General features: G+C 36.4%; 2 protein-coding genes across 3 annotated transcripts; both read right to left on the bottom strand.

The window, feature by feature from the left end:
- Positions 1 to 25: 25 nt before the first annotated feature.
- On the bottom strand, positions 26 to 17,719 carry trim33l (tripartite motif containing 33, like). Of its 2 annotated transcripts, XM_016289179.1 has the most exons (17): positions 17,253 to 17,719; positions 15,982 to 16,073; positions 14,359 to 14,497; positions 13,636 to 13,753; positions 12,960 to 13,076; positions 9,125 to 9,239; positions 8,149 to 8,292; positions 7,591 to 7,702; positions 5,320 to 7,487; positions 5,153 to 5,228; positions 5,024 to 5,066; positions 4,245 to 4,374; positions 3,922 to 4,133; positions 3,657 to 3,756; positions 3,431 to 3,499; positions 2,518 to 2,652; positions 26 to 900 (listed from the first exon to the last, which is right to left on the bottom strand). In XM_016289179.1, the coding sequence occupies exons 1-17, from the start codon at positions 17,437 to 17,439 to the stop codon at positions 628 to 630; spliced, it is 4,230 nt and encodes a 1,409-aa protein (XP_016144665.1). In that variant the 5' UTR covers positions 17,440 to 17,719; the 3' UTR covers positions 26 to 627. The 2 variants fall into 2 exon arrangements, with proteins under 2 accessions (XP_016144665.1, XP_016144667.1); XM_016289181.1 differs by lacking the exons at positions 26 to 900; positions 2,518 to 2,652 and having other exon boundaries at positions 3,620 to 3,756.
- A 4,032-nt stretch (positions 17,720 to 21,751) lies between these two features.
- Positions 21,752 to 23,434, bottom strand: s100v1 (S100 calcium binding protein V1). Its single transcript, XM_016289257.1, has 3 exons — positions 23,313 to 23,434; positions 22,586 to 22,717; positions 21,752 to 22,308 (listed from the first exon to the last, which is right to left on the bottom strand). The coding sequence occupies exons 1-3, from the start codon at positions 23,343 to 23,345 to the stop codon at positions 22,135 to 22,137; spliced, it is 339 nt and encodes a 112-aa protein (XP_016144743.1). The 5' UTR covers positions 23,346 to 23,434; the 3' UTR covers positions 21,752 to 22,134.
- Positions 23,435 to 26,260: the final 2,826 nt, after the last annotated feature.

Below are 26,260 nucleotides of genomic sequence, written 5' to 3'. Positions count from 1 at the left end.
ACGGTTTTTCGTATATGGTGGAAAAGTCTTTCTAATTAGATTGATTTGCTATTTTTATGTTTTGTTTTTTCAAACGATGTTATTTAACCAGGTCCCTCTAGAATTTAAATCTTAAAATTCCACTATTATAATCTAAAGAAAGAGTACAATTAAAAACATCAACCATTTTAAATGCGGTATTTCACATTATTGCAGCACAACTGGTGGGGGTGGAACAAATTACACAAATTCATATATATATGTGTGTGTGTGTGTGTGTGTGTGTGTATAGTAAGACTGATGCTTGCCTTAAGCGCCAACGAGTTCAAATTCACAAACAGCAAATTCATGCAACCTAAGGATCATCGCGTCCTCTGCTGGAATCAGAGCTACATGACAACATTGATCTAATAATGCGAATAATTTGCAACCCACATGCACAAATAGATCTTGGCAGATCAAGGCATAAAGTGACCAGAGAAAGAAATTTGACCTTGGATGAAGTAATCTGTTTAATACACATCTTACTTTAAGGCAAATCTAAATAAGCAAAGTACTATAAAAAACAGAAAGTGGTCTGGTTTCCTCTTCACAAGAAAATACAGAAGATTTTTTTGCGACTTTAAAAGTAATGACTGAGGCACTTCATTATTCAGCAGCTGCAGTGTTTCCACAGCCATCTCTCTCCTTCCCTTCATCAGAGCAGGATTTCTTTGCAGCTGTACCACAGTTTGCCGTGAAAAACTCTCGCATGCGTTTCAAAGTGTTTCTGTGCTTCTCTCGTTCAGCCTCTGTCTCTGGTGTTCTGCTTGGTTCTTTGCTGCTTGACTGATTTAGAAGAGAAGCATGGAGACTCTTCCCAAAAGATTCATTCAGCTGTTGCTGGAAAGATTTTTTAAGTTTGACAACCATGTTTTTCCTCTGTAGAAATAACAAAAATAGCATGTCATTGTTGTATAACATTCAATTCGATGATTATTAGGTATGAATTCGCAGCTCTTAAAGTTTTTTGGGTGTTAGTATCAATGTTAGTCTTAAGGTTATCTATAAGGCAGTGTGCTCCAAAACAGTGACAAAATTCGCATTTAGAAGATATAAGCACTCAAAGCTTGCAGTTCGTCACTTCCGCCAAAACGGCTCAATGTTTTGTTTTTTTTTATGTCACATCGTACTTCAGCTTCTCATCAAACTTTCTGTCCAATCAAATGCTCACTAGAATCCGAAGTGCCCGCCCCCTACACTATAAAATAGATGCTGAAGCCGCGGCTGAAATCGGTAGGGATGGGCGATACTACTTATTTTGTTTTCGATACGATACCGATATTTTTCAAGGCAGTATTGTCGATATCGATATCGATTCGATACTTCTGAACTAAACTTTTAAATTATGAAATGTATTAAATTACTAAGAGTAAAATGGGTAATGATAAGCACTTAACTATGTTTAAAACGCATTTTAACATTCAAACATTCATAATTGTAACTTATTAGGTTATATTTTTGTTTACACATGATTCAAATCTATAAAATCTATAATTGCACAAACTATGTAGGCTACAATTTCAGTTTGTTTATTGTGAAATAACTCTGTCCTTCTGTCCTCTGATAAGCATTGTTTAGGGCTGCCGTTCCCAAAAGCTTTAATGATTTCTTATGATACTTTTGGGAAAAGCAGCCCTGTTTGAATGTACTGTCAGAAGTGAGTGAATGCTTTCTGTGATTGATTGGTTCTGTCTTGCAACATTTGCGTGTTCAGATGAGCAGGAAAATAGTTCTATCCTACACAATTACTCGCCAACAAAGGTTATTCATCCAATTCAATGCATATTGAATTATATTTTTGTTAAATTAACAAAACCACTGGTAAATAAAACACATCTTAGTATCAATATTTTTCGTTTGAGTATCGATATGTTCGATACTTGCTTCAGTATCGATATATCGATACTTTGGATCGATACGCCCATCCCTAGAAATCGGTCACTTGTCTACAGAATTAGTATTTTCTGTACAGTGAATGGCACGTAGTGCACTATATAGGGGACAGGGAACGATTCAAACAGTGTAAATATGCTTTCCATTGAGGAAAGAAAGAAGTCTGGTTTCGCGCTGTGTCACGCTAACCACCGCACCGCACACACACTCTGCTCCGGTCCAGAGACACGATAGCACGGAGCGGATCACATACGCGAGTCGGCGCAGACCATAAAATGTATTGGAGCTATTTGAATTCTACACAGAATGCTATATTTTATAGCAATATGGATGAGATTGTAGCTGGCATACCCTGTCAAATGCGGCTTTATGGAGCTCAACGGCTCTAGCCCAAGCTGCGATATAAACGAACGCTATTGGCTATTTTAAAAAGGGGTGGGGCGGCTTGATATGTCCCGCCCTGTCTTCCCGTTTCAGTTAAAATGACGTCAACACAGAGTAACACTGCGTGTTTCTAAGCATTTAAGGTAAAGCTTTGAACTACAAAGAAGCTTAGCAGTTAAATTACACATGAATGTGATCAGCTGAATGGCAGTGATTTACCTCAGAGTTCATCATCAAGATGTCAAAAAGAGTCCAAACATCTGACACCAGCTCAGCAACAGTCCGATAAGGCGGCTTCCGTTTCCCCAGGAGTCGGCCGAGTATTATATCAAATTCGGCTGTTTTTGAGTGATTCTTTAAAAACAAAGCACAGCTCATAAGGTCATTTTTAATCTGGATCTATTTATTTATTCGAAAACACATTCAAATGTAACGCAAACAACAAAATCATGCGGTGTGACAAAGGCAGAAACATTCAGGAAAAATAAGGAAATTACATTAGAGAGGAGCCCTGAAGACTTTCATGACTGTGTATCAAGGTCAATAAGTCTATTAATATATCTAAATTTCATAAGCCTATGAAATGGAAAAGTTAGTTCAGGTTGTAAAATGTCATGTGGTACATTATAATTATTAATAAATAATTGTATTATCACGCATTATATATTTTTTTATATAATATTTTATATTATAATTAAAATATTAAGTATAGTATTTATAATATTTTATATATATTATTAAGTATAGTAACATTTATCTTTTTTTAATAATGTGAAAATACATTCTCGCATCTATTCAAATACACTCGCATGCATACAAGGTGTAACAAAAAATTTGTTTTTAATTGATAGTTACACCAAATTTAAACTTTTGTTGAAAATGGTATAAAAGTTTTTTTCAAAAACTGCACGAATACAAAGAGTATATTTGTAAAAACTTAGCACAAGTTAATCGAACATCTATCTTCACATTCTTATTTGTCATTAACTATTCAATAAACTGTCTGGAATAATATTATTACTGGAATATTATCAGTATTTGTGACTGTTTTCACATTTTAAAATTAAAAAAAGTAAATTGTGGACTGAAGAAGCTCAGGCTATGCTAAATACAACATGCACTGTGTATTTACCTTGGTGGCGCTGAAGAGCAGGCTCTTGTTCTCATCACACAGGAGACCAAAGAGAAGCTTCTCACACTTCTGAACAGAATGGATGACATTATATAATTTTAGGACAAGAGATAAAAGATGTGGCATGACACTATACTAAACTACAATCCTTTCCTAAAATATCCTTTTAAAAAGTGTTGCGAGGGTAACTATGAATGTAGATTCTTTCAGGCTGGTGGTGTCTCACTCTTTGATCTTCCAGACTCAGACTAGGCGTCCTCATCTCCTCACTGCCATACACAACTGTCTCATTTAAATCCTGACATAGCAAACACACCCATTCCTTACTGCAAGAGAAAAGAAATATACCAAGACTCAAATAGTGGACAAAGAAAAGAGTTACTGTTCTTACATGCACAAGCTTATCAAACTCCAAAGTATTATAAATCATAGATACTCCAAAATTGTAATTAGTGTCGTACAGTGTTATGTTAGTTTCTGATGGGTCTCACCAAGGTTTTGTGAGAATTGGTGGGATGTGACAGTCATAGTGAAAAGCACAGCCACATTTTGCACACAGAAGTGGAGCTCCTGCAGACAGACACACGGCACAGAACTCTACATCAGATGCCGGGGAGCTGTCGCTGTCGCTGTCTTGGGATACAGAGCAAGAAGAGGATCTAGATGGTAATGGATCTTCATGCCATCTCCACACCTGGTTAACCTGGGGAAGAACAGGGCACAATTGAGAATAGCTGTGGTGCTAACATGGCTTTATACTAAGAAGAGTCATATGTACTCAGGTCTTTCCAGCTCTACAGTGTCCTGTCCTTACCTGCCCACCCTGGGATTCCTGCACTAAGATGTGACCTGTGGAGGTATCTGTAGTAAGGTGGAACTCTGGGAGTGGCTGTCCACTTGGAGGCAGAGAGATGGGCAGACACTCAAGAGAAACACGTAGAAACCTATTCGACAGAAAACAGTGGTCTCCGATCAAAAAAAGACTTTTATTCAGCAAGGACACATTTATTTGATCAAAAGTGACATAATAATGTTACTAAATATTTCTATTTCAAATAACTGCTGTACTTTTGAACTTTCTATTCATCAAGGGATCATTAAAAAATGTATCATGGTTTTCACAAAAACATTAAGCAGCACAACCGTTTTTAACATTGATAAAAATATGTTTCTTGAGCACCAAATCAGAATGATTTCCGACGGATCAAGTGACACTGAAGACTGGAGTAATGGCTTCAATTACAAGAATAAATTTAGTTTTAAAATATATTAAAACTGAATTTACAAAAGAATAAAATGATTATTTTAAATTGTAATAATATATCACAGTGTTACTCTTTATTTCTGATTAAATAAATACAGCCTTGGTGAGCAAAGAGACTTCTTTCAAAAACTTTTGGACGGTAGTGTGAATAGTATTAACACTATTAATACTGTTAATAATATTATTAATAGTTATTACAAACATTATTTGTGACATAAATGAGGTTAATAATTCATGCGATGTAGGAAGGATGCAAATAAGCACTATAGATTCCACTATGAAGAAGGTCTTCAACCAATACTATACTATATACTATATCCTGAGTCCACCTCTTGAATTGTTTGATTTGTCTCCTGAAGTGTTCCAGCGTTACTAAAAGAGAGAGAGAGAGAGAAAAAAGAAATGAGTGAGGAAAACAAACACTATACTTTTGACAACTCTTTTGAGAAGAAAATCACCTGCAGATTCTTGGTCTTCTTTTTTTGCCTCCCTGTAGTCAAACACACTTTGGACAGTCTTGTCATGAGTTGTCCTCTGGTAGGAAAAGAAAGCTTTTGAATGAAACACAGATCTCTGACATACAACTCTCCATACGTCTATCTGTAAGAATCAAACATTCACCAACCTCCCCGTCAAGGTCTTCTGATGTGCTACAATGAGTTGAATCCGCTGGAGGTGTGATGTTCAGATTGTCTTTTGACCTGACAGGTATGCATGTTGCCTCTACAAGCTGACGGAAAGTTATCGGCATGCCAACGCTCCAGTGTTTTGATCCAGAGTAGTTCTTGGTCGATGACTGATCGTCTAGAGTTTGTCTTGAACATTTCTCTGTGATGGTGGAGAAAGAATCCTGGTGAATGTTGGATGGGCCAGAGGAGTGGGCAGGACCTGGTGAAGGTTCTTTGGGAGCTGTCTCGGACACATGGGAGGTGGGCAAGCTGCTCTCCAGATGATCCGTATCAGTGAAATTCGTGCTGCTCACATCTGCATCCTGATCACAGGCAGAATCAGCCAAGGCCTTGACTGGGACATTAATGCTATTGTAGGTGCCGTTTTTACTCCAGAGGGTGTCGTTGCCACTAATGGGAGCAGAAGGCATTGGGTTTACAGGAAGTAAAGAACCACTAGCTGTGCTTGGGATGGCATTAGAAATTGTACTGGTGGGATTTGGTGCACAAGGGTCCTGGGGACAATGATTCATCCTACCACTAGAGGCTTCAGTAGAGATTGCAGTAGCATCGTTTAAGGAAAGTGTGTTTATGGTTGAAAAGACAGTTAAGGGAATATTGGGTTGCATAGAAAAAGAATGTCCAGGCCCCAGGAAATTGGTTTGTATTGGATGGGTCAGTATGAGTGTTTGGTTGCAAGTTGGTAAAGAATGGGTTAGTATGGTTGATTGGTTGTTGGCTGGTATTGGTTGAATTAACACAGGCATTTGGTTGTTGGCTGGTATTGGATGAGTTGGTATGGGTGTTTGGTTGTTGACTGGAATTGGTTGAATTAATACAGGCATTTGGTTGTAGGCTGATATTGGATGAGTTGTTACGGGTGTTTGGTTGTCTGAAATTGGTTGCTTTTGGTTATTGACTGCCATTTGATGAGTTTGTAGGGGTGTTTGGATGTTGGCTGGCATTGGATGAGTTGGTGTGAGTGTTTGGTTGTTGGCTAGAATTGCATGAGTTGGTATGGGTGTTTGGTTATTGGCTAGAATTGGATGAGTTGGTACAGGTGTTTGGTTGATGATAGGCATCTGACGAGTTAGTAGGGGTGTTTGGTTGTTGGTGGGCAATGGATGAGTTATAGGTGTTTGGTTGTTGACTGAAATCGGTTGTTTTTGGTTATTGACTGCCATTTGATGAGTTAGTAGGGGTGCTTGGTTGTTGGATGGTATTGGGTGAATTGGTATGGGTGTTTGGTTGTTGACGGGCATTGTATGAGTAAGTACAGGTGTTTGGTTGTTGGCTGGTATTGGATGAGTTGGTGCAAGTGTTTGGTTGTTGACTTGAATTTGATGAGTTAGTTGGGGCCTTTGGTAGTTGGCTGGCACTAAATGAGTTGGTGTGAGTGTTTGGTTGTTGGCTGGTATTGGATGAGTTGTTACAGGTGTTTGGTTGTTGACTGGAATTGGTTGTTTTTGGCTGTTAACTGGCAATGGGCGGGTGAGTATGCGTGTTTGAGAGACCTGCATAGTAGGGCAATAGGCCTTCCTACATTTGGCTGACTCAGAGATATTGTTTATTTGAGATGCTGTGCAGTTCATGAGTGGAAGACGGGGCTGAGAATAAACAGACGGGGAATAATTCATGTGAGTTTTAGGAGCAGACTGAGGAAAATATGGGACACAGTTCGATGAGGGACTGTAAGCATGCTTGGATTGCTCAGACATGACTTCATGGGATTGGACTTGGACAGATGGTGAGGAAGATGAACTCTGAAGGTCTGAAGAGGAACGTTTAGATTGATTCGGTTGGGATGGGGCAACATTGTTATATGCAGAGCGGGCCTGGTTAGAATGAGATGGCTGGCTGGGTTGAGATGGATGAGACAGACTATGAAGGGCCTGGTTCATTTGCACAATCTGAGAGGAGGCACATGGACGCAGTGTAAAACTGTTGAGAACACATTCACCCTGAACTTGTGCATCAGCACTTGAGGAGGTGGGTGCAGGATGAACATCAGTGGCAGTAAGAGGAGAATTTGGATTTGAGCTTTTCACAGACACAGACTCTAACTGAGTGGAATCAGTTCTCCGAGTGGTAAATGGAACAAGAACCTTACTAATCCTCAAAAATCCTGGGCAAAAAGATGTTAAAGAAAGGAAAAGATGTTAAATTCATAGATTTTTATAAAACGTAGGTACATTTTTCTAATAAAAAAGTGGAACGTTTTATTTTACCAAATTTCATGATGTGCCTGCAGAGTTCACTCTGAATCTGAAGGTGCAGTTCAATCATGGTCTCAGGAGTGTATGCCTTCTGGGACAGAAGCTTTTTCACCTGGGTCTCAATCTGAGTTAGAGACACAAAAAATATAGCAGGGGGCTAAACAAACATTTAGGATCTGAATGACTGCAAGTTTTAGTCATAAATATGGTAATAGAATGGTAACAAATGTATGCACTTCACCTCAAAACATATGACGGAGTTAATATTATCCTAAACAATATCAATAAATTTAGGGGGGAGGTGTCTTTAACATAATCAGTATGAATGTATTATGTAATACAATGTATTATGATATACAGTGGTGTGAAAAAGTGTTGGCCCCCTTCCTGATTTTTATTTTTTTCATTTAAAAACTGCATGTTGTGTTATCTTTGACTAATATTTAAATTTGTTTGATGATCTGAAACATTAAAGTGTGACAAACACGCAAAAAAAGAAGAAATCAGGAAGGAGGTCAACACTTTTTCACACCACTGTACAAGCAATAAGCAAAAAATAGAACAGCTTACCCTTTTTGTGTGGACCAGGAGGCAGTGGCCCTCTGTGCATAGGATCTTGTCAATAAAAGCTGCTATGTACTCCTGACAACCTTCCAAACTGTTCAGAGATGTCTTCCTCTCCAACAAACACCCCACCTCCTCCGCAAATAAGGCCTTAATATTAAACATTTAAAAATGAATCAGCGGTTACAGGCTTGAGGTTCCTGAACAGAACTGGAGATAGATAAGTCATACAAAGAATATGCTGAGTGCTTTCAGGTAATGATAAAGTATATGGGTGTTTCTCAGGGAGATTTAGTACTTTTCTTGTCTTTCTCATAAGAGGTTGTATTCTGATACCAAACGTCAGCCTTTATTGTAGCTCAGAATCTTTTGCACAGAAAGAGTAAAAGATCGTTTTTTATGATGTGATGGAAATTCTTTGATGGAGAGTTTAGAGAATGTGCTCCAACACAAACCTTTTAATGTGTATGAAATTTGAATGCTTCTTTTGTTTGTTTTGCTTAATTCCTGTTTCATATGCTGAACAGTTATATGCTTGTATTGAAATCCAAAATGTTTAAATGTATTTTGCCCTGAACTAGCAAGGTCAAAAGTACATCTAACAACATCCATAAAAGGATTTGGTACAAATGTATACTATAACTAAATCTGTCTTATGAAGTAGTCTAGGGAAATTATCTGCCTAGATGAGTGTAACCAATCAAAATGAAGAAAACCATGCAGCTCATGTAACCATGCCATTTTTATATATTCTACAAAGTATAAATAAGTGTGCATTTTTCTGTTGGTCAAACTTTAAAGTGAAGTTTTATCGAGTTATGATAAAAGAGACTGAAGCTACATAATGTAATGATGGAAATCGAAAACACATTCTGAAAATGTGAAGTATGCCAAATATTCATAATTTACCTTTCCACTGAAATATTAAAATCATGTACAGCATGCTTCAGTAAATGAGGATTATTGAGTTCTAAATGCTTACCTCTATCACCTTTAACATCTGTGTAGCTTTTAGAACCAGACTCTGATAAATGGAGTGGACTACCCGTGTCAACATCTTCTTTGCTGCTACTTTAATTTTTTCAATTTCCTGCAATCTAACAAAGATGACAATATTCTCAACAAAACAATAATTACACACAAGAAGATAAAACAGGAAATGTCTGCAAAGCGAAACCATTATAATGCAACTTTGGTTGCAAGCACATCTGCTAGAAACTGCTACTGTCCTGCAATATTTAGTGAGCTATGACGGTCTAAAAAAAAATGTTGTGATCCACTTTTTATTATACTTCATTATGTCTATTCATTCAATTCACTGAAAACATTATACAAAAACATTTCTTTTTCAAAGACATAAAAAAATTTCTTAGTAATTATTCCCTTTTTCTTCTTTTCCTTTATATATACGACTTAATTCCCTTTTCCTAATATTTTTTGTTTGTTTTCAAAAGTCTTGATCTCATTATCACCACACATTTGATAAAATCTTATGTCATTTGCCAGCCCAAGACTCAAATACATCATCTAAAGCTGTGTGGTCCACCTTTACTTCCATTGCTAATATTGCATTGTGAAATGAAAAACACGACTGAATGTTATTTCACTAATATTATATGTTTAGAAACTTCATAAATATCTTTCCCTTCTTTTAGATGCTTTCCATTTGTAATAAAAAAAATGGCTAGTAACACAGCAGCTAGTATGTGTGTTTAATTACTGAAAATCTGGCTTTTACCAATTTACGAGCATATGCTGTGTCTCTCTACCCACTCTTTACCCAAGCTTGCATTCCTTAGAGGTGATAAGAGTTCTGTGCTTTCTCTCTGGATTGGCCAATTTTGGCTCTTTGAATTTGGGCGGGGGGGTTTTTTCTTTGTTTTCAGTCATGTCAAAAATACATTAATTTACTGATCTTATTAACATTAAGTTCCTTGATTACTAATTGTTTTAACATACAGGTACGTGAATCAATATGTTGTGGAGATTTAATTACATATTCATTCATTTTTAAGTATTATTAACTGTTCCTTCATCTCTTATATTCCAAAATTGAACATCACAAAGTTGAATTAAAAGTTCTGGGTGAGAATAGGGAGGTAGTGTCTGTCTTATCAGAAGGACACAAGCTAGAGAGAGAAAACGAGACATTCTGTGCATGGGCAGACATCATTACAGACATCAATATCATTACATTTATGTGCTTGAGTAAAAGTCTTCTATACATGAATCTGTACGGTTGCAATGAATACATACCTTGTATTTTAGCCTGACTACAGATGAATTGTTAAGTTATCAAGAAAATGTTTTTTTTTGTGTGCGTGTATAAATAGAAGATTTATACACACAATAGAACAATAGAAGAATATCTATTTCAGTAATGTTTCTAGTGACCATCTGTTAGCAGGATGTAAAGTGATCTATTCCTGTATTCACTGTTGGGTCTGGTTTGATCTGCCATTAACACCTCTCCTGGTTCCCACATTCTCTTTTTTCTGTTTCTGTTCACCACTGTCCTTTTGAATAAACAGCCGTTTACACCTTGTATTAAGATTAGTCTCAAGTGACTCAGCCACTGATGCCCAGGCTAGACAGATCGTCATTTACATCTGGTAAAAACATCTCATGCGTCTCCTGTATCCACTTGTGATTGCATATCAAGGGCAGGGTCTCACTACCTCACATATGTTGATAAAGCACAAAATGTAAAATAAAAACACACTGATCTCATTATCACCACACATTTGATAAAATCTTATGTCATTTGCCAGCCCAAGACTCAAATACATCATCTAAAGCTGTGTGGTCCACCTTTACTTCCATTGCTAATATTGCATTGTGAAATGAAAAACACGACTGAATGTTATTTCACTAATATTAGATGTTTAGAAACTTCATAAATATCTTTCCCTTCTTTTAGATGCTTTCCATTTGTAATAAAAAAAATGGCTAGTAACACAGCAGCTAGTATGTGTTTAATTACTGAAAATCTGGCTTTTACCAATTTACGAGCATATGCTGTGTCTCTCTACCCACTCTTTACCCAAGCTTGCATTCCTTAGAGGTGATAAGAGTTCTGTGCTTTCTCTCTGGATTGGCCAATTTTGGCTCTTTGAATTTGGGCGGGGGTTTTTTTTCTTTGTTTTCAGTCATGTCAAAAATACATTAATTTACTGATCTTATTAACATTAAGTTCCTTGATTACTAATTGTTTTAACATACAGGTACGTGAATCAATATGTTGTGGAGATTTAATTACATATTCATTCATTTTTAAGTATTATTAACTGTTCCTTCATCTTTTATATTCCAAAATTGAACATCACAAAGTTGAATTAAAAGTTCTGGGTGAGAATAGGGAGGTAGTGTCTGTCTTATCAGAAGGACACAAGCTAGAGAGAGAAAACGAGACATTCTGTGCATGGGCAGACATCATTACAGACATCAATATCATTACATTTATGTGCTTGAGTAAAAGTCTTCTATACATGAATCTGTACGGTTGCAATGAATACATACCTTGTATTTTAGCCTGACTACAGATGAATTGTTAAGTTATCAAGAAAATGTTTTTTTTTGTGTGCGTGTATAAATAGAAGATTTATACACACAATAGAACAATAGAAGAATATCTATTTCAGTAATGTTTCTAGTGACCATCTGTTAGCAGGATGTAAAGTGATCTATTCCTGTATTCACTGTTGGGTCTGGTTTGATCTGCCATTAACACCTCTCCTGGTTCCCACATTCTCTTTTTTCTGTTTCTGTTCACCACTGTCCTTTTGAATAAACAGCCGTTTACACCTTGTATTAAGATTAGTCTCAAGTGACTCAGCCACTGATGCCCAGGCTAGACAGATCGTCATTTACATCTGGTAAAAACATCTCATGCGTCTCCTGTATCCACTTGTGATTGCATATCAAGGGCAGGGTCTCACTACCTCACATATGTTGATAAAGCACAAAATGTAAAATAAAAACACACTGGATCACTTTTTTATGCTTTATTATTATCATTAATTCATTTTTTACACCGTTTAAACCTGTATTTAACATTGAAAATGGATGGTAAGCTGAGTCTTTCACTTTTAAGGAACTTCAAATCACTAAAAGTTTTCTTTAGAAAGTTGGTAAATGATTTTGACACATTATAGATGGATTTAAATGGATCATAGTATGAAGCTAATGATAGTCTGTGCCCCTCACACACTATGCAATAATTACTACCCCAAACCTGCAGACTGCCTATAAATTCGGCCAACTAGCAGTGACACGTCCAGACTGCAATCGAGGCAAAAATAAAATAAAACATTTGTAGTGTATTTCAGCCTTCACCAATTTTCCTTAAAGGGACAGTCCACAAAAAAAGGAAAATTCTGTCATACTTTTTATACATTTCTTTCCTCGGTGGAATTCAAAAACAGAGACATTTCTCAAAATACCCTTTTTATCTACCACAGAAGAAAGAAAATCAGTTTGGAATAAGAGGAGGGTGAGTAAATGTTGACAGAATTATCTTTATCCCTTTAAGAAATATGGGTGAAACAAGGATGTGACAGACTGTTCATTTATCTCAGTGGTTCTCAATTCCAGTTCTGGGGACCCACTGTTCTGCACATTTTATCTGACACACTTAGTTCAGTTCATGGATCTCTCTCCAAACTGATGATCTGAATCAAGAGTGTTAAATAAGTGAGACATGCAAAACGTGCAGAGCAGGGGGTCCCCAGGACTGGAATTGAGAACCAGTGATTTAAATGGTGTACTGTAGATTTGACCAAGATAAGACGCAAGTCCACATGGCTCCATTCAGTTACCTTGCCTCTAGGAGCAGCAGGCTGCTGATGACCGTCTCTTTCTGATGTCTGATGGAGTCCAACAAACTCTGCAGCTGCTGTCTCTGAGATCCCACAGCTTCCTCCTGCTGCACAAAACTGACACATAGATGGACATGTAAAAACATGGACATAGAGTGTGTGTGAGATTGAAAAGCAGAACATCCTGTGCCTGCTGTGTTTTGCTGCGCTTGCTATATTTTTGGGCATAGACATTACTCAATGGTCATAAGACATACCACTGCCATATTAGGACATTTTAGCCCTTGCTACATTTTCTTATTGCTCAATATTTCACTTCTGCTCGACTCTATATATACGCATCACATAACCAATAAAACTGAACCTAGATTGAACTGCACCACTTGTGTCTGTTTCATTCTGGGCTCCCGGGTACCTGTCTCCTCTGCTCCATAACCCAACCGGATAATCAGATAACCACTTTGGATCTCTGCAATTACTTAAAATACATTTATTTTAACACTGTGATAAGGTATTGTTGAGGAGGAATATCAAAATATATAAAATATTTTTGGTCTAACTCCAAGTATCACAAAGTTTTACAGCTAAGCAAATAGGGAAACAATAACACAAAACGCAAAAAAATGCCCATATAGTATCACATGCACTGATCTGAGTGGGATGATATGGACTATACCTGTGGCCCCTATGAGTGATCAGCTGACAGTCCTTACAGGTGAGCTCTTCACAAACAAGACAGAAGAACCTCAAGCTCTCCTGAGTGTGTGAGGGACAGCGTCTTCTCTGTATCCAACCTGAACAAAACAAATAACAGAACAGATCTGATAATAAACAGAAGCACAGATGTTTATAGTGTAAGAGAAAATATTATTTTCTCTATGTATATCAATGCCACTGCTTATGCATGATTTTGTTAATCTTATATAAATTAAGAGATTTCCTTGCATAACTTTTAAATCATGAAAGATGATGTTTGACGTATATACAGTGGGGAAAAAAAGTATTTAGTCAGCCACCAATTATGTGTAAATCATTATTTTTAATGTATTGAAAACAGATTTTCTACCTTAATTGTTCAATAATAAATGATGTTTTTGATGAAAGGATTAGAGAAGGAGGACAAAAGTAATTGTCTCCCTCTAATGTTTTAAGCTTAAACAAATGCTGTAAAAAAAACTTGTGTACAATGCCTCAATCTGCAGAATCTGTTTTGCTTAGAGCTTATGTAGCTCTCTGAGGTATGTTTTGGTTGAAAGAGAAACTACCCTGATCACGATTTCAGACAAATAAATTTGATTTGATCATTTTACCACTGAGTGGTCTGACTTTAATTTTACAGGTGAATTTCCACCACAATAGCAGTGTTAGTCTGAAGTGTGTATGGACTTTTAAGTCTAACCTGTGGGTGGTTTTTTGGGTGTGACTTCATGGTCACGGGTCACTTTTACCCTATGATGAGCAGATATACAGTCCAAACAAAGGGCCTCCTCACACTGGACACACCATCCACTAACCTCACTCTCTTCACACCCGGCACACTGAAAAAAGATTAAATTAACATTTTGCATTAAGATTTACAATGGAAGACAGAGGAAATGCCTCCTTTATGTCAGTGCTGGAATTCTTTGGATCAGTTTAAAGTGCATATTGCAGGTAAGAGACCCAGTGCGTCTAGAATTCTATTTAAATTCTAATTCCTATACATGTATAGAAAAATAATGTTATAAGTTTAAAATATACTTATAAATATGCTACTTGAGGCTTCTGGAGTGGTTTTTGTGAGAAAATTTTACTTCCGCATCTGAAAAACGGCAAAACCGGAAGTGACGTAACAAGAGGGAGTGTGGTCAATTTAAACAATAGGAAAACAATGGATCGCAATGACAGTTCGGACACTGAGGAAATTGTAAATGTTTATTCATACTTGAATAACGGACCACAGCCATTCAATTATGAGCCTGCTATGTGGCCAAGAGAGCAGGGACAGGCCAGGATTATTCTAATAATTATTAAAGATTATCCTTGCCATTGATCCTGGTGACCACGAACTCGACTACGAATAACTTAGCTAAGAGGTCTTTGTGTCTGCGCAAATAAGAGAGAATCGCTATTCCTTCCTTTCACTTCTCAATGAAAAAAAAACGCAGACACAGAGAGAACATACAAACTCCACACAGATGTTTTTTATTCACAATAAGCTGCAGAATACGTAGAAACCTGAACCTAAAAGGACTATATAATGAATTGCGCTTTGGTTCCTATTTTAGAACGACTTTAAAAAGTAATTGTAGACTAGTTACAGCGAAAAATTATTATTATAATAAATGTGTGTGTGCGCGTGTGTATATATATATATTTTTTTTTATGTGGGGCTGGGTTTTTCACATGACACATAAATGATGATATATTTCAAAGAGCAAATTCTGCTGTTTTCCACATGCACCGCGATCTCTGGCAGTTCATTATAATGTAGTATAATAAACATATCCTATCACACAGTATTCAAATCTGGAACAAATGAGCTTTTTTCGAGATTAATGCATATATTTGTGTGTGTATTGCAGTTCTAAAATATTGATTTAATGTTATACACAGTAACTGTTATGCTTACATTTAGGCAGAACCTTAATTTTTTTAGGTGCATGGCACCAAATTGTTATTATTATTGTTAAGTGAAATAATTAAATTACTGTGTATAACATTAAATCATTAAATATACATATACTTTATAATAAAACCTAAAATATTTTTTCACTGTAACTAGTCTACAATGACTTTTTAAAGTCTTCTAAAATAGTTAAGTCTGGGGTTTAATGACCCTTTAAAGAGCTCGGGCAGATAAAGCAGCAGCATGTGCTTATAATAATCAATAAATGTAAAATGTATCTTTATCTTTATATTTATCGTTCTTTATGTGAATGGCCCTTTATATGAATTGGCAAAATCTTCTACAAAAAGAGTAGGGACTGAACTGAATGTACCAGTTGATTCAAAACTTTCTCCATAATCTGTGCACTCTTACCTTGGGGGCCTCGTTATTGTTAGACGTGTCTTCAAAAATGGCACATTCTGTGACCTCAGACAAACAAAATGACTGTGCACATAATGGACAATCTAGATGAAGAAAGAAACAAAAGCCTCAGACACACTAAAATTAAACAGTTCTACAATATGGAAGGCCACTTCATTAAATTCTAACTACTCATCATGCTGTTGATTAGCAAACATTGAAGAAAGCACAAATGTCATTTATTAAAGTAGGATGATTTATTAGAGTAGGAGAAATTATACAAATAAAAAGCACTGTAAATATTTCTACTTTACACCTTGTTTGCTTGACAGTTTTATCAACAAAACTTAACTGATTTTTAACAAATCATTTATATTGAAAAATGCAATTTTCTTTCAGCAAAGGGATGAATTGTGGTATTCTTTAAAGGGGTCATATGATGCGATTTCAAGTTTTCCTTTCTCTTTGGAGTGTTACAAGCTGATTGTGCATAGATAAGATCCCTGAAGTTGCAAAGACTAAAGTCTCAAAACCAAAGAGATATACTTTATCACGCCCCCCTAAAACGGCTCGTTCTAACACGCCCCCACATATCTACCTCACTATGTGGAAATATTTGCATAATGCCGCCCAAATGTTCACGCAAAGAAAGGCGGCGTGGCTTCAGTAACCGCAGTTTGTATTGAAGCAGCCATGTCATCATATGACCCCTTTGATGTTAAAGCAAAAATGCAACATGTAAATGACAAAACATATTCCATATGTAAACATGACACTAATTTCGTCATGACATTAAAGAAACGCAGCGTTTCTATTTGTCACGCACTGTACAGTGGCCACTTTAAAAAATATATATTTTTAGATTTCTCTTCGAAACTTCCTGTATCGACAGGAAATGCGTCAGTAAGCTGCGTTTTCTTTTTTTTTTAGATCAGCATCATTACTGTGCGTTCATAAAATGTATATACAATGTTATATACAATAACAGTATATACAATGTTTGTTTAGTATGTAGATTTAAAAAATAATAATAATAATAAAAAATAAAGTATATCGGGGCTAGTTGTAACTGTTCATATGGCCCCCAGTGGAAAACACAACCTGGCCCCAGACATTAACTTGAAGACCCCTTATGTAAATAATCGTCGGGACTACAGTCAATTAAACCTGTGTGAGCCTATTTCGACGCGATTATAAAAACGTCACGCGCAGAGTTGGACTTTAACGAGAGCCCCAATAAAACCAATCAAACTTAACAGTAACAGTTACAAGCGAGTTCTCACCTTGTGTGGCTCCATCTGTGCAGATCTTCGTAAGACAAGTATTGCAAACTATATGCAGGCAAGGGAGAAGTCTGGGGTCTGCAGAAGAGTTTAGGTGTACTTCGCAAACAGCGCAGCATCCGCAAACAGTTCTTTGTAAAACCGGATGAGGCGACGCTGGACGCCCTGTTTGGCGAGGGGTAAACATCTGTTTCTTAAAACTAAATTAATATAATCAGAGGTGTAACAGCAGATGAAATGTATCTTGATGCGCCTCACGGGAAAATCGACGCGTTGCGCTTATTATTGTATGAAGCATTCGTGAAGCTAACGGTAAGCCCTTCTTCTTCTTCTTCTTCTTCTTCTTCTTCTTCTTCTTCTTCTTGGTGTTTAATGGCGGATGGCATACAACTTTTAGGTGCATTACCGCCACCTACTGATTAGGAGTGTGGATCAGGACCGTACTCTTCACTAAATTCTATTATATAATCCCGTATCTAGGTTGGGTATCAGGTCTACTGTACGAATGCAGGCAGCGTGTGAGGAATGCATATTTTTAGGGGTCCAATCACTGAAGGTGCTGGAACGCTATCGTGTTTGTATTGATTTTCTTCATCTTCCCACATGCACCGCTACCCAACGTTGCACAGACACACCTCAACCTGACACTAGATGGCGCTATAATAAGGTACTTCAAAAAAGATGACTTTTTTTAATCGCATGGTTTTTAATAATATGCTTTTGACTTGTTTGTACATCGTGTCAAACTGAATATTTCGTGAAAATCACCCACAAGGTAGTACTGTTTTATAGTACAATTGTTCTTATAACGTATATATAAATATAAAAACAATATTTACATTTGGTCATTTAGCAGACAATTTAATTTATCCAAAGCGACTTATAGAACAATAGAAGCAATCAAAACCAACAAAGGGCAATAAAATGTAAGTTCTGTGACAAGTCTTGGTTAGCGCAGTACACATATTTAAATATCCCCAAACAAGTATTGCTGCTTCAGGTTAGGGGTTGCACTTGCACAGACGACTCTGTGCTGGTTTGTATTGGCCGCCTCCAGTTATCCCTTTGTTTTGCCTCCAGCTAATGGACTTGCAAGACGCTAAAGCCTAAATGGAAGGGTGAACAGGACCACTCATGTCAGCCTGCCAGACACAAAGCTGACTGCAGACAGAAAACAGCAGGGTGGCCATGACAGGAGTTGCTTTCTGATATTCATCATGTCTTACTCCATGACCTGAAAAAAATACATTAAAATAAAATTTGTGTTTGTATTGATTTTCTTCATCTTCCCACATGCACCGCTACCCAACGTTGCACAGACACACCTCAACCTGACACTAGATGGCGCTATAATAAGGTACTTCAAAAAATATGTCTTTTTTTAATCGCATGGTTTTTAATAATATGCTTTTGACTTGTTTGTACATCGTGTCAAACTGAATATTTCGTGAAAATCACCCACAAGGTAGTACTGTTTTATAGTACAATTGTTCTTATAACGTATATATAAATATAAAAACAATATTTACATTGGTCATTTAGCAGACAATTTAATTTATCCAAAGCGACTTATAGAACAATAGAAGCAATCAAAACCAACAAAGGGCAATAAAATGTAAGTTCTGTGACAAGTCTTGGTTAGCCTAACGCAGTACACATATTTAAATATCCCCAAACAAGTATTGCTGCTTCAGGTTAGGGGTTGCACTTGCACAGACGACTCTGTGCTGGTTTGTATTGGCCGCCTCCAGTTATCCCTTTGTTTTGCCTCCAGCTAATGGACTTGCAAGACGCTAAAGCCTAAATGGAAGGGTGAACAGGACCACTCATGTCAGCCTGCCAGACACAAAGCTGACTGCAGACAGAAAACAGCAGGGTGGCCATGACAGGAGTTGCTTTCTGATATTCATCATGTCTTACTCCATGACCTGAAAAAAATACATTAAAATAAAATCAAATAAAAATCATCGAAAAGGGTTTATGATTACATGACTAAACTGACAGAAAAAACATTTAGCTGATCTTATTGTTTTTCTTATGACCGCTATTATGGCATTTTGTTATTTGCTTTGTTTTAGTGTGTATTCTTGCATATTAATTTGACTAAATGCACTATTAATCTGTTTTTGTGGCATACTTTTGTTTGAAGTTAGTCCAATGTCTGTTATTTCCCTCTGTCTTTTGAAGGTTAGAGAGTAGACATATTTCCATTATCATGATTAGGTCCAAATGAACAAATAACTGAAGAGGCTGAGTGCAAACTCTATTGCTGTTTCTCTCTATCAGCCATCGAATGAACATTTAAGACATTTAGGACCTTGACTTTTCTTCTGAAATAATTTACTCAGGTCTTACTAAATGTCTCTCTGTTGTTATGTTGTGGAGAAAAGTCTTCTCTATCTTGCACAATAATGCTCAGAAGGCAGAGTTCCAGAAGTCAGAATTAGACTTTATTGCAAAAAGACAACAAGGCCGAGATGCCTGCAGAACATCTGAATCTGTCTCTGACATCTTTATACAGTTTCGTTATCGGTCACTGTCCAATGAGAGTTCAGAACATTCTTTGATACGTCAATCCGTCTTCCATAACACTTCTTTCATTGTAGAAAACCACCTGCTAGTCTGTTTTTCAAAAGATAACTTCTCTTATCTACCACTTTCTAGGTGCCCAAGGTTGCAGAGGCATATGCATTTTAGGATTTTAAGAAGCTGTTAGGATTTTAATGAGTTTTACACACATTAAACATTTCTGCACTTTCTCATCCTGTAGCATCTCCAATCTCCGGTTCTTCCTTCTCTATTCTCTATTCATAAGCGCAGTCATGTAGGCTATAAGGCCTACACAGTCAGTCAGTTTGATCTTGAGGTCTTCAAAATGCACCTGGCTCTCAAATGTGGCAGAATAGCTTACACAAACATACAAGTAACGTATAAAATATAATAAATATAATATTTCATCAGTTGCAGATATGTAGTTTAATGAGACATGTACCTCTGTTCTTACTCTTATCTGTGCAGACTTTCGAAGTCCATGACAGACGTCATTTAAAAATAAGAAAATGGAGGAAGTGAGAAACGTAAGTGAAATGTTTTTCATATTGTATTTATTTCAGGGAACTAAACCACCATTGTCTTTCAACTAGTTTGACCAGAAAAGTTCTCATATGCTCAGAGCTGCAGACCTCATGTATATCATATATATGCAGTACAACCGCAGAGTCCAAAGCAGAACACAAAAATGTGCTAAATAGAGCTGGCTTTTTAAAATCAGTGGTTAAATATAATGAATATAAATGTATCTTATGAATGAGGAGCAAAAGACAGGAGAGAACCAAGGTGTACCAAATTTAAGGAACAATAAATTATCTGTACTCTTAGCATAAAGGTGATTAATGACAAACCATCATTAGTTGCATCAGCATCTTCCAGCAAAAGATGTTTTTGCCTCAGTGTCATTTTTTTATGTCTGTTTTTCTTTTATTTTTGAACTTTAAGTTAACCCCTCATGTTGTGTTATGATGTACATGTAAAAATAATAATACTGATTTTGAAATAAACCTCTTTTCATTTCATAGGCCTACATCTTTAATTCTAAAAAATTAAATTTCTGTTTGAGGTCAATTTGACCCCAGCAAAAACACACACACTCCGTGTCAGCATGAGAAACAATACAATAAAAGAAGAAGAAAAAAACTTTCTCTCTATATATCAAAATCTCAGATAGCCAGACAGTGATTCATCATCTATGAATTGTTCAAATATTGGTGTCCAGGATGCCATGAGTCCGGGGACTGCAGTGTACATTGTGAGTTTATGAAAGTTTAGCTTCAAATGTGATATGAATAAATAGGGCTCATAAACTTTTGTTGAGATTCTCAATTGAATCATGCAGAAGTTTAGACACTGAAAAAGTATTCCCTACATCACAACTTATTACGGTATTAAAAATACATCCTCATTTGTATCCTCTATTCCACCATTACTTTTATGTTGTACTGTATATCTAGGTTCTTTACACAAACATAAGTGATGTTGAATGTTTTTTTTAATTATCACTCAATTTAAATAATCATGAAGTTTCACCTTGATGCTTTTTGATATATTTTTAAGTAATTAAAATGGTCTTGGAACCTTTTAATTTGGACATTTTAACATCAGCGTTAAATAGTAAGTAGATCAATAAAGACCATCTCCATCAATTTTAAGAGCGCTTTCATTACACCTGTAAACTTCAAAGATCATTCAGACTGAGAAACCTTTAGCACATATTTAATAATATCAACACAGATAATCACATTTTGTTACCATAAAGTTAACTACAGTACAGAATATGTGGCGTCACATCTCCATTTCCCTCTACAATATATTTTGCTCACATTTTCTCTTTTGCGATGCATGTCAGTCCGCACAAACAGACTTGTGGCCCACAGTTATATCAAATATGATCACAGTTGTCACATCAAACAAAACACATAACAAATAATTTCCAGTTGTATATGTATGTAAAACAAAAGAAAAAAAAAAGATTGGGCAGGTTGAAAGTGACACAATAATACAAAAACCTGCAGCACCAGAACAAATGAGGAAGTAAATTAGCCACTAGATCTTACTGGCCAGGCAGGTGTGGCTCAGGTTACACAGATGAAAGAGATTACTCATGGTCTATGTCGTAAGGGCTTGTTGGGTATTTATTCAGGAAGCTCTGTAACAACACTTAATTATTATAAGACCTCAGCGAATATACCAAAGAATCCAATAGAGTGACATGTACAGTATTGCAGAGGGTGATGGGAAATAGAAGCTGCTGATTTGATGTGTTTTTCTCAGGGCTGTGGTGGACACCGACACAATGTTGATCGGTCTTGTTTGCTCAGGGCCGGTCTTACATCAGACTACATTTCACACATTTTGCTTGTTTCTCTTTGCTCAGCAATCCAAACTGAGCAGTGGCCAGAGAATCAACCAATCGCCAAAAATCCTTGAATGCGACACCCTTCCCCTCTTCCACATTCAGGTCCGTCAGGAGTTTGTTGAGTCCTTCCTGGTCCCCTGCTGTCTGAAAGAGAATAGAGGGTGTGGGAAACTTAACAAAAATTATCATGATAATTTCTCATATTTATTTTAAGTGTAATTTAGGTCTGTCCTGGACAAAACATGGACATTAACCCAGCTAAAAAAATATATGTTTTAAGAAATGTAAGTTTTGTCAAAGCTCTCTGTTTGCTGGGAAGTAAACCATTGTTGATTATGGCAATGTAGCTTTTAGGTTGATATTATAATTAATAATATTGTACTTAAGTGGTGTCACGATTGGATTGTAGGTCCTGACTTACCTTCACCATGGTGGGCAGCTCTTTGGAGATCATGCTCTGGAACTCCTGGGCTGTGAGCGTGTCAGCATTAGTAGGAGATGCTGAATGGAAGTTTTTGACCAAGGTGTGTATGGCCAATTCTAGATCTGTGTACTACAGAGTGAGAATAGTTTCAGACTCAAGCACAGCTAAAAAGAAACATCTCTCATTGACAGAAACCACCCTTCGACACATAACGGCAAGGCTTTGTTGCATTCCTCATGAAATCCTCCGTTTATCAGTTGTAATCCGTTTGCTTGCTGGTGAACAGGAGCTGTAGAGACCTGTTACTACCTCGATCTAGACTACTCTTACAATACATTCCTGTGCTGGACTGTTTAGCATGACTGACATCTACTTTGGGCGTTGGTCACAAAAAAAAAAAAAAAGACACATAAAAGCAAATTACAAGTAAAATAGGTTTTTTTCAGTTTTAGCGTGTTTAAAATGACATTAAAAATATTCATACTGTTTATGTATAATGTAACTTGCAATTGTATTTGCACGACTGCGATTAGTCCACATTGACCAGATTAAGAATACAAATAAGTTACATTTGATCAAAGTAACTACATTTAATTCATTTTCTGCATTTGCAATATCGAAAGGAAATTATGAAGAAAATATATTGGTGAAATATAGCTACAAGTGGATCTTGTAAGTAAACGAAAACATAAACGATTTAAATACAACAACAATAAAAGCTTACCTGTGTGGCCATTGGGCTTGTTTTATGTTCCATGCGGAAACTAGAGCAGGTGAAGTGAAGTGAAGTGACGGTATTTCATCACCTGACCAGCGGCGCCTCCGATCCGATCCGATCCGACCCGCCCCGCCCACTCTTCACGCGCACGAGGGGGATGTTCACGCTTTTATAGTGTTGAGAGTTTCTATGGGAATATGTTGTGTACGGAATATGTGTTAATTTGCGATACACACAGAGATTGGCTGGTATTTCTTGGTTTAATGTAAAAAAAGATGGAAATAGTTAAAATATTTGTTTTACTGTTAAGAAACTGCAGCTCATACTCAACATTCCTCCGATAACCATGTAAATGTAATGTAACCAGACCAACCGCATTCTGACAGATGTGATGAGATTACATGAGATAACATTTGAACATTTTTTGTAGTTTCATCATGCATGCCTATGTTGCAGTATGGACAAAGCGATAAAATATAATAAAAACACACAGCCTACTCCAACTGGTATAACATAACAGATTTATATTCAACACCAAAGAATCTGTGAAAGCATAAAGCAGCTTTGGCCTTAAACTCTGTTATTAACCTCGACATTTTGATGTTGTTGATCCATATTGATCCTGATCGGAAATACAAAAAAGACAAGGGTAATACTGCTAGTTTGAAAGATGCCCTGTGCATGTTTAACTCAAAAGTATGTGACAAAGCTGCTCAGTTACTCTGGACACCTGGGCCCGTATTCACAAAACTAAATGCACACATTTAGTATTCACTAACTTTCTCTTACTTTAAGAATTGAATGAATGTTGATAATGAATTCATAATAAAAGCAAACTGAAAATAAACTATTTTGTCCCATTGTCCCTTAACAAGCCAAACCTGTACACATAAGTGTTTGTCCTCCATGAGGCATAATTCTCTTTATAGATCAACTTTTACAAGCATTAAGAAGGTCTCAAGGTGACCAGCATAGTAAATAATTGACAAATAATTTACATTTATGAATCTTTTGAATGAATGAATGAATGAATCTTTTGTTTTCCTACTTTCTCTCTTTCAGGATGGTACCTGGCACACACAAACCTCTGTAAATGTTTGACATAGCCACTAGCAATCACAATAAACAGAGCAAAGCCATAAAGAAGACCTTTGATTGGAGGGAAGACAAAGGTCAGACATATAACCAAATGAAAATGAAATGTTTGCATATGTCTACTGTTTTTGCTATCACTGAGTTATGATGACTAGTGCAGTTGTACAATATAAAAAAATTAAAAAGCTAACTAAAATAAAATTAAATATATATATTAAAAACAACAGTAGTTGAATTCTAGTTAAGGTTTCAGTACAATTATCTTAAATACACTTTGAGTTGACACAGACATCATTAGCACATTAGTGAATTTGTATTAGTACGGTATTTGTGGTTGCGGCTGTGTTTTGACTGTGGTATGTTCCATCTGTTGTTCCAGTCTTGACCACTAGGAGTCACTGTAAAACAACAGACATCTAGACTGACAGTACAAATGTTTTTTTTGTACAAATGTCTAATGGTACTTGTATTGTAGTTATTACCAATGAGTAGGTATCTCATGTAGTCAATAACATTTCTTGCTAAGAACAGTGATGTTTCCTTTCTGCAGGATGTCAAATGAGGCTGCAATGTCCCTAAAGATATCTGAGGCGTAACCAGATCCATTCACTTGTATTGCAACCACTACAGGTGGTTGCAATACAAAATATATGGTAGAATAAAATATATGGTAGAACATGCTAGACGGATAACAAATATATAGAGAGTAAGCAAATCATTGACATATTACTATTTTATTTGAATGTAAAAATGTTTAAATATGTATTGCAATGTGAAAATAAGAGTGACAGTGCCAATATACTAAATTACATTTTTTGGAATGCAACAAAGAAAAACATGCATTGAAACCATGTTGTGATTTTCACTTTGTGTACCTTCGGTCACGATTTCAGATTAGTTGATCCAACACTGTACCAAAATTGTACAAAATCATACAAAATGTCCTAAAAATCAAATATCGAAATTGATCAATATTGCAATGAACTGCGTAGGCCCAAACAATATGCAAAATTGTTAATATGACATAGACTAAATGGAAAACATTGACAATTTAGGTTTCTAAATGTTAGTTTCATTTATTTTGAGTAGTCAATTTCATGGTCTCTGAACAAAATGCAGTTATTTCATAATTTTATAATATTATAGTTTTTTTTTTACTGTATCTTTGATCTAATAAATGCAGCCTTTGTGGGCATGAGACTTCATTCAAAACTTACTGACCCCAAACATTTGAACAGAAGTTTCGCAGGTTAAAAGGATAGTTCACCCAAAAATGAAAATTTGATGTTTATCTGCTTACCCCCAGGGCATCCAAGATGTAGGTGACTTTGTTTCTTCAGTAGAACACAAACGGAGATTTTTAACTCAAACCGTTGCAGTCTATCAGTCTTATAATGTAAGTGAATGGGAATCACGGCTTTGGGAGTCAAAAAAACATACACAAACAAAACCAAATTAAACCCTGCGGCTCGTGACAATACATTGATGTGTAAAGACACAAAACGATCAGTCTGTGCAAGAAACTGAACAGTATTTATATCGTTTTTTACCTCTGATTTTCACCGCAATGTCTGAACTGTCCTGAGCGCGTTCTCACCCCTCGTGCCTCCATGATGCCCCAGAAGTCTGCCACAAGGATCTGAGCTCTCTTATAAAATGAGATCCTCTTACCCTACAATATCAACAAAATGTGAGGTTGACACTGACACAAACTGTCTGAAAGAACCAGTTCATGGAAAAGAATCTGATTTAGCCTGAGGCTGTGGATTGTGAAAATCAGAACGATATAAATACTATTCAGTTTCTTGCACAGACCGATTGTTTTGTGTCTTTACACATCAATGTATCGTTGTATCGTC

Source organism: Sinocyclocheilus grahami, unplaced genomic scaffold (assembly GCF_001515645.1).
Source record: "Sinocyclocheilus grahami isolate Dianchi unplaced genomic scaffold, SAMN03320097.WGS_v1.1 scaffold242.1, whole genome shotgun sequence".
In the NCBI taxonomy this organism is placed as follows: domain Eukaryota; kingdom Metazoa; phylum Chordata; class Actinopteri; order Cypriniformes; family Cyprinidae; genus Sinocyclocheilus; species Sinocyclocheilus grahami.
Note: the sequence above shows the minus strand (reverse complement) of the source record. Positions and strands in the feature narration are given on the sequence as shown.

Excerpts from the sequence above, each read along its gene's own strand:
- trim33l (XM_016289179.1), bottom strand. The coding sequence starts at position 17,439 with ATGTTTACCCCTCGCCAAACAGGGCGTCCAGCGTCGCCTCATCCGGTT. Across the intron at positions 13,077-13,635 it reads ATCACTCATAGGGGCCACAG|TTTTGTGCAGCAGGAGGAAG; the intron begins GTATAGTCCATA and ends TCTATGTGTCAG. Across the intron at positions 5,067-5,152 it reads AGAAGACCAAGAATCTGCAG|TAACGCTGGAACACTTCAGG; the intron begins GTGATTTTCTTC and ends TCTCTCTTTTAG.
- s100v1 (XM_016289257.1), bottom strand. The coding sequence starts at position 23,345 with ATGGAACATAAAACAAGCCCAATGGCCACACAG. Across the intron at positions 22,718-23,312 it reads CAAGCCCAATGGCCACACAG|TACACAGATCTAGAATTGGC; the intron begins GTAAGCTTTTAT and ends CTCACTCTGTAG. Across the intron at positions 22,309-22,585 it reads AGCTGCCCACCATGGTGAAG|ACAGCAGGGGACCAGGAAGG; the intron begins GTAAGTCAGGAC and ends ATTCTCTTTCAG.